The sequence below is a fragment of the Bos javanicus genome, chromosome 1, assembly GCF_032452875.1.
Source record: "Bos javanicus breed banteng chromosome 1, ARS-OSU_banteng_1.0, whole genome shotgun sequence".
Classification (NCBI taxonomy): domain Eukaryota; kingdom Metazoa; phylum Chordata; class Mammalia; order Artiodactyla; family Bovidae; genus Bos; species Bos javanicus.
The window spans coordinates 119,007,332-119,021,255 of NC_083868.1; the positions used below are offsets into that span (position 1 = coordinate 119,007,332).

General features: G+C 36.7%; 1 protein-coding gene across 2 annotated transcripts in view; it reads left to right on the forward strand.

The window, feature by feature from the left end:
* The window catches only part of HLTF (helicase like transcription factor), a 63,572-nt gene that overhangs the window by 8,699 nt on the left and 40,949 nt on the right, over positions 1 to 13,924 (forward strand). For both annotated transcript variants that reach the window (XM_061419154.1, XM_061419160.1), the window contains exons 3-8: positions 1,991 to 2,157; positions 5,262 to 5,395; positions 5,929 to 6,026; positions 7,475 to 7,549; positions 7,708 to 7,899; positions 10,975 to 11,070. In XM_061419154.1, coding sequence (XP_061275138.1) covers positions 1,991 to 2,157; positions 5,262 to 5,395; positions 5,929 to 6,026; positions 7,475 to 7,549; positions 7,708 to 7,899; positions 10,975 to 11,070 — 762 coding nt within the window. The remainder of the gene's footprint in view (positions 1 to 1,990; positions 2,158 to 5,261; positions 5,396 to 5,928; positions 6,027 to 7,474; positions 7,550 to 7,707; positions 7,900 to 10,974; positions 11,071 to 13,924) is intronic.

Below are 13,924 nucleotides of genomic sequence, written 5' to 3' on the forward strand. Positions count from 1 at the left end.
TGACTCCTAGCGACTCCATGGACTGCAGCCTACCAGGCTCCTCTGTCCATGGGATTTTCCAGGCAACAGTACTGGAGTGGGGTGCCATTGCCTTTTCCGGTATGTATATATATATACACACACATATATATGTATAACTGAATCACTGCTCTACACCTGAAACTACCACAGCAGTGTAAATCAACTATACTTCAGTTAAAAGAATAATCTACGTGAGATAAAGAATGTGAACAACAACAAAAATAATGTGGCAACTTTCAAAATCACATTCTTCCTTCTCCCCATAGTTGCTGGTGGTTATTGATTTTAGTAATTGTTGTTTGTTTAGTAACTTTTCTAAATTAACCTTTTAAAAGTTTTTGCTGTCTGTGGCGACTGATAGCTGTATTTGGTTAGCTTAGTGGTCAGCTAATGATTGAATTAGAACCAGTAAATTTCCCAGTCTTTACTGAGAGGACCTGTGTGCATTTGGGGCACTCCTTCGACACTCAGACTGATAGTCGACAACTGTGCCTTAGCCTTTATTTTCTGCCTGTTCAGATCTTCAAGTTTAGCCAGAGGTAAGAGTTTAGGGCCTCTCAGGTCTTTCTTGAACATGTGCACAATGCTGGGCATGCAAATAGCCATGTGCTTGCTTTTGCCCTTCTAGATTTCCAGGAATATGCTGGAGCTTTTCAAAGCCCCTATGGACATCTTATTTTCCGCTTTTTCCTTTTAAACTCTTTGGTTATTGTTTTGTTTGCCTCAGCTATTAATCATTGCTTATAAATTTTAAAAAAATATATTTTTATTTATTTACGTGGCTGTACTAGTTCTTAGTTGTGGCATGTTGGATGTAGTTCCCTAACCAGGGATTGAACTTGGGCCCCTGTGTTGGGAGTGTGGAGTCTTAACCACTGGACCACCAGGGAGGTCCCTGTAAAATTGTTTTTTATAAACACCCACCCAAGGAAGAAGGTTTTATGTATTGGATGAGTTCAGAGGTCAAGCAGAAACAGCTTTGTAAGTGAAAGTCTTCTAGAGAACCACCATACCGGTCAAATGACAATTCTATAGAAATGAGTCTTTGAAAGATTCTGCTTCAGTATGCTTACTCTGGTAACTACCAGGCTGTACTGAGAATTCTGGCAGGTTGTTCTATTTTAAAAGGCTCTCATGAACTGAGAGCTGGAGATGAGACTAGGGCATTCATATTTAGCTGTTTTCTTGAATTAAGACTCCCCAGGTTTCTGTGACACTTAGGTTAGTTTTCAGAGTTCTGAAAAAGTTGATTCAGTTTTTGCCAGATTTTTTATTGCTTTTATGGAAGAGACAATTTTTGGAAATCTTTCAATTAGAAAATTAGTAGTTTTTAATTAAGTGGGATCAGATAATGGTAGGAGTTGAAGGCTGGATGTGTTTTCTTGATCCACTTCCAATTGGACTTACAATTAATACCTTTTTCCCCTTTCAGATTCTGGAGAACTTAGGCTTAGGAACCAGCCTGCTGGATTCAAATTCTAAGCTCTGCTACTTATTAGCTTTATGACCTTGGACAAGTTACTTAACTTTCCTGTGTTTTAGTGTCTTCATCTGCAAGATGGAGATAATGATAAGACCTATCAGTAGGGTTGTGACAATTTTGAAAGCCAATCCATATAAGGTACTTAGAACAGTGTTTGGTATGTAATAAGCATTCAAGAGATTATCTGTTTTTGAAGTTATGTTGGGAATTTTATATAATGTGTATCTGTTAGTTTTGATTATACCTTTTATATATCAAGGATTTGTTAACTTTCCAATTAATGTAAATTAGGAAAATACTGCAAAAGAGTTATTTTAAAATATATTCTCTAATATTTCTATAGAAATATGAGTCTAAGAAAATGTACATTTCTTATGTGTGGTGTTATTCAGCAAGCATTAAAAAAAATGAATGGAAATCCCAGATAAAGTACAATGAAGAAATCTATCATATATTATTTATAACATATCTGTTTATTTTTATTAGGTTAATAATAATGAAATGGTTGCATTACAACGAGAGCCGACTAACCCCTATGATAAGAATGCAATTAAAGTAAACAATGTGAATGGAAATCAGGTTGGTCATATAAAGAAAGATCTTGCAGCTGCCTTGGCCTATATCATGGACAACAAATTGGCACAAATTGAAGGGTAATGCACTTTTGGAGTTTAGTTTTAATAATTGTGAATTGTGGTGATCTTGGAATTTAAGGATATGTATAGTTGCTCTGACAACTTCTGTCACCATACCTTTAGTATATGTTCAGTAAATATTTTAATTTTATCATCTGCCTGCAGTACCCTAGCCATCAAATAGCTATTCCCTCACTTTCCTGGTAAATTATTACCATGGAGAAAAAGAGACTTTGGCTCAAATATTAGAAAGTCCACACAATCTTTTAAGAAAAAAGCCTTTTTGTTGTTGTTCAGTCACTCAGTCATGTCTGACTCTTTGCGACCCCATGGACTGCAGCACGCCAGGCTTCGCTGTCCTTTACCACCTCCCAGAGCTTGCTCAAACTCATGTCCATTGAGTCAGTGATGCCATCCAACCATCTCATCCTCTGCTGTTTCCTTCTCCTCCTGGCTTCTATGTTTCCCAGCATCAGGGTCTTTTCCAATGAGTGGGCTCTTCGTATCAGTTGGCCAAAGTATTGGAGCTTCAGCTTTGGCATGAGTTCATCCAGTGTGAATATTCAGGGTTGATTTTCTTTACGATTGACTGGTTTGATCTTCTTGCTCTCCAAGGGACTCTCTTGTCTTCTCCAACACCACAGTGCAAAAGCATCAGTTCTTCAGCACTCAGCCTTCTTTATGGTCCAACTTTCACATCCATATGTGACTACTGGAAAAACCCATAGCTTTAACTAGATGGACTTTTGTCTGCCATGATTTTAGTTTTTTGAATGTTGAGTTTTAAGCCAGCTTTTTCACTCCTCTTTCACTTTCATCAAGAGGCTCTTTTGTTTCTCTTTGCTTTCTGCCATAAGGATGGTATTATCTGCATGTGTAAGGTTATTCATATTTCTCCCAGCAATCTTGATTCCAGCTTGTGCTTCATCCAGCCTGGCATTTTGCATGATGTACTCTGCATATAAGTTAAATAAACAGGGTGACAATATACAGCCTTGATGTACTCCTTTCCCAGTTTGGAACCAGTCGATTGTTTCATGTCCTGTTCTGAGTGTTGGTTCTTGACCTGTGTACATATTTCTCAGGAGGCAGGTAAGGTGGTCTGGTATTCCCATCTCTTGAAGAATTTTCTAGTTTGTTGTGATCCATACAGGCTTTAGCATAGTCAATGAAGCAGATGTTTTTCTGCAGTTCTCTTGCTTTTTCTATGATCCAGTGGATCTTGGCAATTTGATCTCTGGTTCCTCTGCCTTTTCTAAATCCAGCTTGTATATCCAGAAGTTTTTGGTTCACATACTGTTGAAGCTTAGCTTGGAACATTTTGAGCATGACCTTGCTAATGTGTGAAATGAGTTTAATTGTGCAGTAGTTTGAACATTATTTGGCATTGCCCTTCTTTGGGATTGGAATGAAAACTGACCTTTTCCAGTCTTGTGGCCACTGCTGAGTTTTCCAAATTTGCTGGCATATTGAGTGCAGCACTTTCACAGCATCATCTTTTAGTCTTTGAAATAGCTCAGCTGGAATTCCATCACTTCTACTAGCTTTGTTCGTAGTGATGCTTCCTAAGGCCCACCTGACTTTGCCCACAATGTCTTGCTCTAGGTGAGTGATCACACCATTGTGGTTATCTGGGTTTATCTTCTTTGTTATCTTTGGTGGTTATCTTCTTTGTATAGTTCTTTTGTGTATTCTTGCCACCTCTTCTTAATATCTTCTGCTTCTGTTAGGTCCGTACCATTTCTGTTCTTTATTGTGCCCATCTTTGCATGAAATGTTCCCTTGGTATCTCTAATTTTTTTGAGGAGAAAAAAAAGCCTTTTAGTGTATTGGTTTTGGAAGTTTGGGAATGTTTGTTTAAATCTGGTTGTAAGCTGATAGGCTGTGATCAGTTCCAGATGAGTTTGATTTTGCCTGCACAGTGTTTAAATTTTTTCAGTTATTTCCAGTATTAAAATATCTGGACATTCTGCATTTTATGCATATTATTTTTTCCCTAATTATAAAACATTTTTTACAAAATTTTCTCTTGATAAATGGAAGATCTGGTAATGCAGGATACTCATTTCCACTTGACATCATTTGACTGGGCTAGGTAGTCGGAGAAGGCAATGGCACCCCACTCCAGTACTCTTGCCTGGAAAATCCCATGGACAGAGGAGCCCGGTAGGCTGCAGTCCATGGGGTCGCTAAGAGTCGGATACGACTGAGCGACTTCACTTTCACCTTTCACTTTCATGCATTGGAGAAAGAAACAGCAACCCACTCCAGTGTCCTTGCCTGGAGAATCCCAGGGGCGGGGGAGCTGGTGAGATGCCGTCTATGGGGTCGCACAGAGTCGGACACGACTGAAGTGACTTCGCAGCAGCAGGTAGTAGCTGTTGCATTAATTAGGCATATCCCTTCTTAGTTTTACCACCTGTTCCTTTTTTAAAATTCAGTGTCCTTGGTTATATTTTATATGCATTTGTATTTGTGATCTAAATTTTAGTGTAGATTGTTCAGAATATTTAAAGGTGAGTTTGGAAGATAAATACTTAGCAGTATCTTCTCACTTGTTTACTTGTTTTCTCCTTTTTCAATTCATTTCCTTTCTCAAGTTTTTCAGATGTTGAGAGTAAACTTTCAGTGAATCCTGAATCAGAAATAATTCTTTGAAATCATTCCCCATTTTCTCAGATTGAGTTGCTACACACAGTGGTTCTGTTAGTGAAAGCTCTACCTTCTCAAGTAAACTTACTATTTTACTTATCTTACAACCTTGGTAATAGGTTATCTTATGTATTTAAACACTTTTATCCCATCTTAGTTTCTTCTGGCATTCTGATCCTAAAAACTGCCCTTTCCTTCTCATTGTTGGTCCTCCTCCATGTTCTTTTTCTTGCTAGTCTGCCCAGTTAGTTCCTTTTTGTTGTGGTTGATCAGTTGCTATCATGTCCGACTCTGCAACCCCGTGGACTGTAGCACTCCAGGCTTCTCTGTCCTTCACAATCTCTTTCTGTTTTACTTCCATGTAAAATTTGCATGTGACAGTTATTTAACATGATTCTTAATAGGACTTAAAATTAAATGTAAAAAAATAACTCTACTAACTTCTCGTTTTTTTCCCTTAATTATAATAGGGTAGTTCCTTTTGGTGCAAACAATACTTTTACCATGCCTCTGCAAATGACATTTTGGGGAAAAGAAGAAAATAGAAAAGCAGTTTTAGATGAGTTAAAGAAACATGGATTTAAATTGGGACCTGCACCAAAATGTAAGTTTAGGGTTTAATATACTATTATTTTGATACTGTAAGATGCCAGAATTATAAAACATTTATTCTCTTAAGTAATAGTTTTGAGTTTGGTTGACTAAATTAATTATTGCTGAAGCCTCCAAGTTCTTTTTTAGGACTATTTTTAAGGACATCCCTGAATTTTTTTTCTTTATTTTGAAGTAACAATAGATTCATAGGAGGTTGCACACATACACAGAAGAATGTACAGGGAGGGCCCTCCCCAGATTTCCCCCAGTGTAATACCTGGAAATCCCCGATTTTAAACATTCTTTTGAATAAGTAATAGACAAAAAGAATTTCCTAATAGAGAATGAAAAAGTATTATTTGTGTTTCAGAAGTTCAAATCATGTGCAATTCTTTTAATGTATTTTTTGAATGACCTAGGAAATTTACCTTTAAAATGTTTAAAACGTGTATTAAGGAAAGTTTTAATTTAGCTTATTAGACAAGCTTTAAAAACAATTTACTAAAATATAATTTTGTATTCTTTTCATTTTGTAAATTACAGCTTTAGGGTTCAGTTTGGAAAGTGGTTGGGGCTCCGGAAGAGCTGGACCAAGCTACAGTATGCCAGTTCATGCTGCAGTACAGATGACAACTGAACAGGTGTTCTTTTTTAAAATTTTGTAACCTGAAAGTGAATTTTAAATGTTGAAGATTGATGTTTAAAAATGAGATAAGTATGCATGTGCTAGTCTTGATGTTTTTGTATTACCTGAAAAATTTTAAGTGTCCATAATTTTTAAAAAATTGAAGCTTGAAACTTATTCCTTCAGTAAGATTGCAAATTCAATGCTACAAAAAACTAGTTCCAAATCTTAGGCCTTAGTCTTTTTCTTACTTTTGTCTACTTTGTGATCCAGGATACTATTACATTGGGTTATGTGAAGTATGTGAAGTCACTCAGTCTAACTCTTTGTGACCCTATGGACTGTAGCCCAGCAGGCTCCTCCATCCATGGAATTTTCTAGGCAAGAGTACTTGGAGTGGGTTGCCATTTCCTTCTCCAGGGGATCTTCCCAACCCAGGGATCGAACCTGGATCTCCCACATTGCAGGCAGACGCTTTACTGTCTAAGCCACCAGGGAATTACATTGGTTTAGTTGGGGGGAACTGGAGAAGGCAATGGCAACCCACTCCAGTGTTCTTGCCTGGAGAATCCCAGGGACGGCGGAACCTGGTGGGCTGCAGTCTCTGGGGTCGCACAGAGTCGGACACGACTGAAGTGACTTAGCAGCAGCAGCAGCAGTTTGGGGGAAAATGGATATAAAATAGTGAAATCAATCTTCCAATTACACAATTACATTAAAAAAAATTTTTGTCTCTACTCACCAGTGTTAGCCTTTTTATATTCTAAGGTAGTTAGTGTGTTTTCTCTGTTCATTGTTAGAAGGGCTTGAGCCTGTGTCTGGTGGGTAAACCCCAGATTACTTCTCCTTACTTTTAGACTTGGCATGGTTTCTTCTGGACTGATGCTCTGTATTTATTTGCTAATTTACAAAAGTAATTATAACACATATATGTTACTATAAAATTGGGACAGGATCAGTTTAAAGAACCAACTAAATTAGCATTAAGATTGAAATTATTGTAATATTTTGTTGCACATAGCAAGTTTCTGATCATAGTATTAATCAACGTAATGTCATTTACTTGAAAAAGTCAAATATACCTGATAGGATCTGCTAAAATGGTTTGAATACAGCTAGTAGAATCATAGAATTTCAATGGCAGAAGGAACCTTAGATACACTCTAAATCTAGTTCATTCTGTTTGTTTTGCTGTAATAAGATACAGGGCCATATAAGTTAAATGTCTTGCCCAAAGTTATATAAAGGTTTATTTGTGACAGAGCTGTGACTGAAACCCAGGACTTCAAACTACAGCCTATATTTTTTCAACTGTAATAGAGCAGTGTAGTATCTCAGAGAATTAATATATTTTATGTACCTTTTGGTATGCAACTCTTTTAGTTAAATGACTAGAAGTCTCTGAATTAAGTGCAGTTATTAATTGGTTTGTTTCACTATGTTTCTTGTTGCTGTTTATGGTAGCTTAAGACCGAGTTTGACAAATTGTTTGAAGATTTAAAAGAAGATGATAAAACTCAGGAAATGGAACCAGCTGAGGTATGAGCCAGTATTTTCTATCTAAAACTATTCGAAATTTTAAAATGTAGCATTAATATATACTTTTTTTTTTATCAGATCAACTGTTTTCCAGATTCTTTGTGGGGTTTATTATAAGAAAGGACTTACTATATTTCTGTTTATGACATTTCTTATAGGCTGTTGAAACACCATTGCTTCCACATCAAAAACAAGCTTTAGCTTGGATGGTTTCACGGGAAAACAGTGAAGAACTTCCGCCATTCTGGGAACAGCGAAGTGACTTATACTATAACACAATAACAAATTTTTCTGAAAAGGACCGACCAGAAAATGTTCATGGAGGAATTTTAGCTGATGATATGGGTTTGGTAATTACATTTTTTATTAAGTTAATAACATTTTATTTTTTATTTTTTATTTTTTTTTTAACATTTTATTTTTTAACTAAGATTTTTTTTAACTTTATTTATTTGACTTCACTGGTTCTTTATTGCTGCACACAGGCTTTCTCTTGTGGCGAGCAAGGGCTACTCTCCAGTTGAAGTGAGCAGGCTTCTCAGTGTAGTGGCTTCTCTTGTGGAACCCAGGCTCCAGAGCTCACAGGCTTCAGTAATTGCAGCACACAGGCTACGTAGTTGCAGCTTGTGGACTTCAGAGCACAGACTTAGTAGTGCTTAGCTAAGCCTGCTGCATGTGCCATCTTTCTGGTCCAGGGATTGAACCTGTGTCCCCTGCATTTCCAGGCAGGCTCTTCTCCTCTGGGCATAAGGGAAGTTCAGTAACTTAAGATTTATATGAAGTAATCTTAAAGTAGATAGAGATGGGAATATATTGGTGCCAGTATGGGAATAGATATCACTATAAGTGTAGAATGTAGTTTTTCTTTTCACTTAAAATAATGCTGAATTTTTCTTCTTTTTCTTTCTTTTGGCTTGTTTGCCCAAGGTACAATTAAAATAATTGGCAGTAATGATATAAACATGTTTCTCATTTTCTTTTGAAATTTAAGATTGCTTATCTTTTATAGGTTTTATTAAAGGAAAGACATGATTTGTTACATCAGCAGTTTTTATACTTTTTGGTTTTGATAATAAATTTTTAATTTTAACTCATTACTTGCTAATAGAACTACCATATTTTTCAGTGAAAAGTGCACTCCAAAACAAAAACAGTTTTGATGAGAAAACTGGCATTGTTTTACATTTTTGCAAGTCTCTTTAATGTGTAGCTTAATAGTCGATAGCTGATTTCTTATACCTGTTTTTTCATTCATTCTGTTGTTTTCATTGAGATATACAGAGAAGATTAGTCCTCACATAGATATGTATTTGAAAGAGGTATACTTACGCAGTTTTTTTGGATAACTAGATCTTCTTTGCCAGAACATCAAAATTAAGCAAGTGTTAGTTTATTAAAGGGCCTCCCTGGTAGCTCAGCAGGTAAAGAATCCACGTGCAATGCAGGAGACTCCGGTTTGATTCTTGTGTCGGGAAGATCCACTGGAGAAGGGATAGGCTACCCACTCCAGTGTTACAGCTTGTGGGCTTCTGTCTAGTAGTGGTAGTTGTGGCATTATATATATGCCACAAGTGGTAGCTGTGGCATATATATAATTTCTATATATATATGGGCTCTGTAGTTGTGGGGCATGGGCCTAGATCCCCCTGAGCATTTGGGATCTTAGTTCCTCAGCCAGGGCTCGAATCCACATCCACTGCATTGGAAAGTGGATTCTTAACCACCAGACCACCAGTGAAATCCCTATTAAAGGTTAACAGTTAGAATGTGGAACTTTTCTTTTTGGCTGTGCCATGTGACATGCAGGATCTTAGTTCCCCACCCAGGGATTGAACCTGTGCTCACTACACTGGGAGTGCAGAGTCTTAACCCCTAGACTGCCAGGGAAATTCCGATAATGTAAAAATTAAATATCATGTCAGTGAACTTTTTATAGTCTGTTCTGTTAAAATTCATTGGTGTAGCTTGCACATTGCATGGATATTTTACCCATGCATGATTTTGTAACATTAGGTATTGCTCATTTGGAATATATTGGTTCACTGAGTTACACAGATCTGCCAAATGTTGATACATTTCACTATATAATATAAAAAATTTTATGTTCGTGGGTATTACTTCTGATCTTATTAGAAAGGCATTTACATTTGGGAAGCTTCTGTGCTTATGGTGTTGATACAAGTTTTCTAATATAAATTTTGCTTAAAAGCTCAAATTTTATCATTAACCACAAACATTGTCAGTTTTTTCCTTTGGAATTGATAGGCTCACTTTGTTCGTAGGCTCACTTTATTCATTTTTCAAGAAAATGTCTGCGCTCAATCATAAATAACTAGTTGTCAGTCATTCTTTCAAGTTAAAATGGTGATGCTTGAAAATGATGATGTACGGTAATTAGCTGAGTTGCAATTCAGTCTCAAGTGATTTTTCTCTAGATAACATTCATGTTTTGGTATGGAAAAGAAGTATTTTGTGTTCTTCCCATCTTATTACAAGAATAGTTAAAAGATCCATACTTAAGAGGTGAGATTTGGTAAAATGAATGTGTACTGCTTTATCAAGAGCATTCTTCAAGTAAAACATTTTTTTTCTTTTTACTGTATGTGTTAGTTAGAAATACGTTGACTCCTGGTATAGTACAGTGTCAACTGCTTTGTTTTATGCTAAGGCAGCAGCAGCAGCTTTGCCCACCATTGTATTTTGTGGTATTACTACAAATATCCAACACAAAGTTTGAGTAATATCAAAATATTTTTGACTGTACACACTCCTGAAAGAGTCCTAGGGGGAACTTCTAGGAGTTATGGACCACACTTTGAAAATGGCTGCTTTACACTGCTTCCAACTTGAAAGAGATTTATTTCTGTGTTGCTCACTATAAATTCAGCTAAATAGTGGAAAATAATGAAAATTTTTATATTTCTACTTTTAAAAAATACAAAAGAAGTATCTTGTCCTTTATGCTCTATTGGTAAGATGTAGCCTTTAACTTTTGAAATTAAATTAAGTTTAATAAAATAATGACCTTATGTTCATACTGGAATTACTAATCATTTTAAGTTAGCTTTGAATTATATGGCAGGCAAATAGTTGTGGTGTCATGATAAAGTTATTAGTTCAGGGTTAAATGTGAAATTTTAAATGGCAGTTGTTCAATAAAATAACATTTCTCAAAGATGCTTATAGTGTTTTAGAGTAAATTATTTAATAACTCCCAGTAATACAGAATGGTAAGACATTTGCTAATGTAATCAGTGAAATAACTTCATTAATATGTATATTATTTAGCATAATAATCAGCACACTTCTTTGGCCCTGAATGCTGTTTGATATTTTCTTACTTTATTTAAAAATTGGTTTTGAAATGTTTTCTGGTCATCTGGGTTTCAGAATCTTACCTGTTTTCTTTGTAAAACATTTTATAGGGCAAAACTCTGACAGCCATTGCTGTGATTCTTACCAACTTCCATGATGGCAAGTCTCTTCCTGTTGAAAGAATTAAGAAAAATCAACTGAAGAAGGTAAAGTATTAGTGTTTTTTTTTCTAAACTCTCTGGTTTGTTGTAAAACTTAAATTTTGTCATAAAAAAATTATTGGTAAAAAGTTGATAATACCCAGTTTTTAGAGGTATGATGAAATGGCCTTGTATATTGCTGATGAGAGTGAAAGTTGATACTACATTTTGAAGTCAGTTTGTAATATGTATCAGAAGCATTAAAAGCATTTATAATCTTTGACTCAGTAATGCCATTTCAAAAAAACTGTCTGAAGAAGTTATCAGAAATGTATTTATTCCAAAGAGAAAAATACAGCTTTATTGCCACAGCATTATTTTAAACACAGAAAAGCAATACCTTTCAATAAGATGAGAATTAACTTATTATCCAACTATAAAATCCTATTTTTGAAGAATACTTTCATGGTCTTTTTTAGTTAAAAAAAAGAGGCCAGGTACATCTTCTATAGAATTTGAATCTTCATTTGTAAATACATATTTGTATATGTCTTAAGTGTAGTCACACATACTGTATGTGCCAAAATGTTAATAGTGATAATTCTGTCCTATTGATGAGCATATGGGTGACTATTCTTGATACTTAACTTATGTATGTTTTTATATATAGTGTGTTTACACATAATATATTTATATTCAGAACCACTTCAGTATTCTTGCCTTTAGAACCCATGAACAGTATGAAAAGCCAAAAAGATAGGACACTGAAAGATGAACTCCCCAGGTCGGTAGGTGCCCAATATGCTACTGGATATCAGTGGAGAAATAACTCCAGAAACAATGAAGAGATGGAGCCAAAGCAAAAACAAAACCTGTTTGTGGATGTGACTGGTGATAGAAGCAAGGTCTGTTGCTGTAAAGTGCAATATTGCATAGGAACCTGGAATGTTAGGTCCATGAACCAAGGCAAATTGGAAGTGGTCAAACAGGAGATGGCAAGAGTGAATGTCAACGTTCTAGGAATCAGCGAACTAAGATGGACTGGAATGGGTGAATTTAACTCAGATGACCATTATATCTACTACTGTGGGAAGGAATCCCTTAGAAGAAATGGAGTACCCATCAAAGTCAACAAAAGAGTCCGAAATGCAGTACTTGCTGCTGCTGCTAAGTTGCTTCAGTCGTGTCCGACTCTGTGCGACCCCATAGACGGCAGCCCACCAGGCCCCGCTGTCCCTGGGATTCTCCAGGCAAGAACACTGGAGTGGGTTGCCATTTCCTCCTCCAGTGCATGAAAGTGAAAAGTGAAAGTGAAGTCGCTCAGTCGTGTCTGACTCTTAGCGACCCCATGGACTGCAACCTACCAGGCTCCTCCGTCCATGGGATTTTCCAGGCAAGAGTACTGGAGTGGGGTGCCATTGCAGTGCTTGGATGCAATCTAAAAAACGACAGAATGATCTTGTTCGTTTCCAAGGCAAACCATTCAATATCACGGTAATCCAAGTCTATGCCCCAACCAGTAACGCTGAAGAAGCTGAAGCTGAATGGTTCTATGAAGACCTACAAGACCTTTTAGAACTAACACCCAAAAAAGATGTCCTTTTCATTATAGGAGACTGGAATGCAAAAGTAGGAAGTCAAGAAACACCTGGAATAACAGGCAGATTTGGCCTTGGAGTACAGAATGAAGCAGGGCAAAGGCTAATACATTCTGCTAAGAGAGCACACTGCCAACAACACAAGAGAAGACTCGACACATGGACATCACCAGATGGTCGACACCAATATCATATTGATTATATTCTTTGCAACCAAAGATGGAGAAGCTCTATACAGTCAGCAAAAACAAGACTGAGAGCTGACTGTGGCTCACATCATGAACTCCTTATTGCCAAATTCAGACTAAAACTGAAGACAGTGGGGGAAAACCACTAGACCATTCAGGTATGGCCTAAATCAAATCCTTTATGATTATACAGGGGAAGTGAGAAATAGATTTAAGGGACTAGATCTGATAGACAGAGTGCCTGATGAACTATGGATGGAGGTTCATGACATTCTATAGGAGCAAGAACATCCCCAAGAAAAAGAAATGCAAAAAAGCAAAATGGCTGTCTGAGGAGGCCTTACAAATAGCTGTGAAAAGAAGAGAAGCAAAAAGCAAAGGAAAAGAAAAGGAAAGATATACCCATCTGAATGCAGAGTTTCAAAGAATAGCAAGAAGAGATAAGAAAGCCTTCCTCTGCAATCAATGCAAAGAAATATAAGAAAACAATAGAATGGGAAAGACTAGAGATCTCTTCAAAAAAATTAGAGATACCAAGGGAACATTTCATGAAAGATGGGCTCAATAAAGGACAGAAATGGTATGGACCTAACAGAAGCAGAAGATATTAAGAAGAGATGGCAAGAATACACAGAAGAACTGTACAAAAAAGATCTTCACAACCCAGATAATCACAATGGTGTGATCACTCACCTAGAGCCAGACATCGTGGAACGTGAAGTCAAGTGATCCTTAGGAAACATCACTACAAACAAAGCTAGTGGAGGTGATGGAATTCCAGTTGAGCTAGTTCAAATTCTGAAATATGATGCTGTGGAAGTGCTGCACTCAGTATGCCAGCAAATTTGGAAAACTCAGCAGTGGCCACAGGACTGGAAAAGGTCAGTTTTCATTCCAATCCCAAAGAAAGGCAATGCCAAAGAATGCTCAAACTACTGCACAATTTCACTCATCTCACACACTAGTAAAGTAATGCTTAAAATTCTGCAGGCCAGACTTCAGCAATACGTGAACTGTGAACTTGCAGATGTTCAAGCTGGTTTTAGAAAAGGCAGAGGAACCAGAGATAAAATTACCAACATCCGCTGAATCATTGAAAAAGCAAGAGTTCCAGAAAAACATCTATTTCTGCTT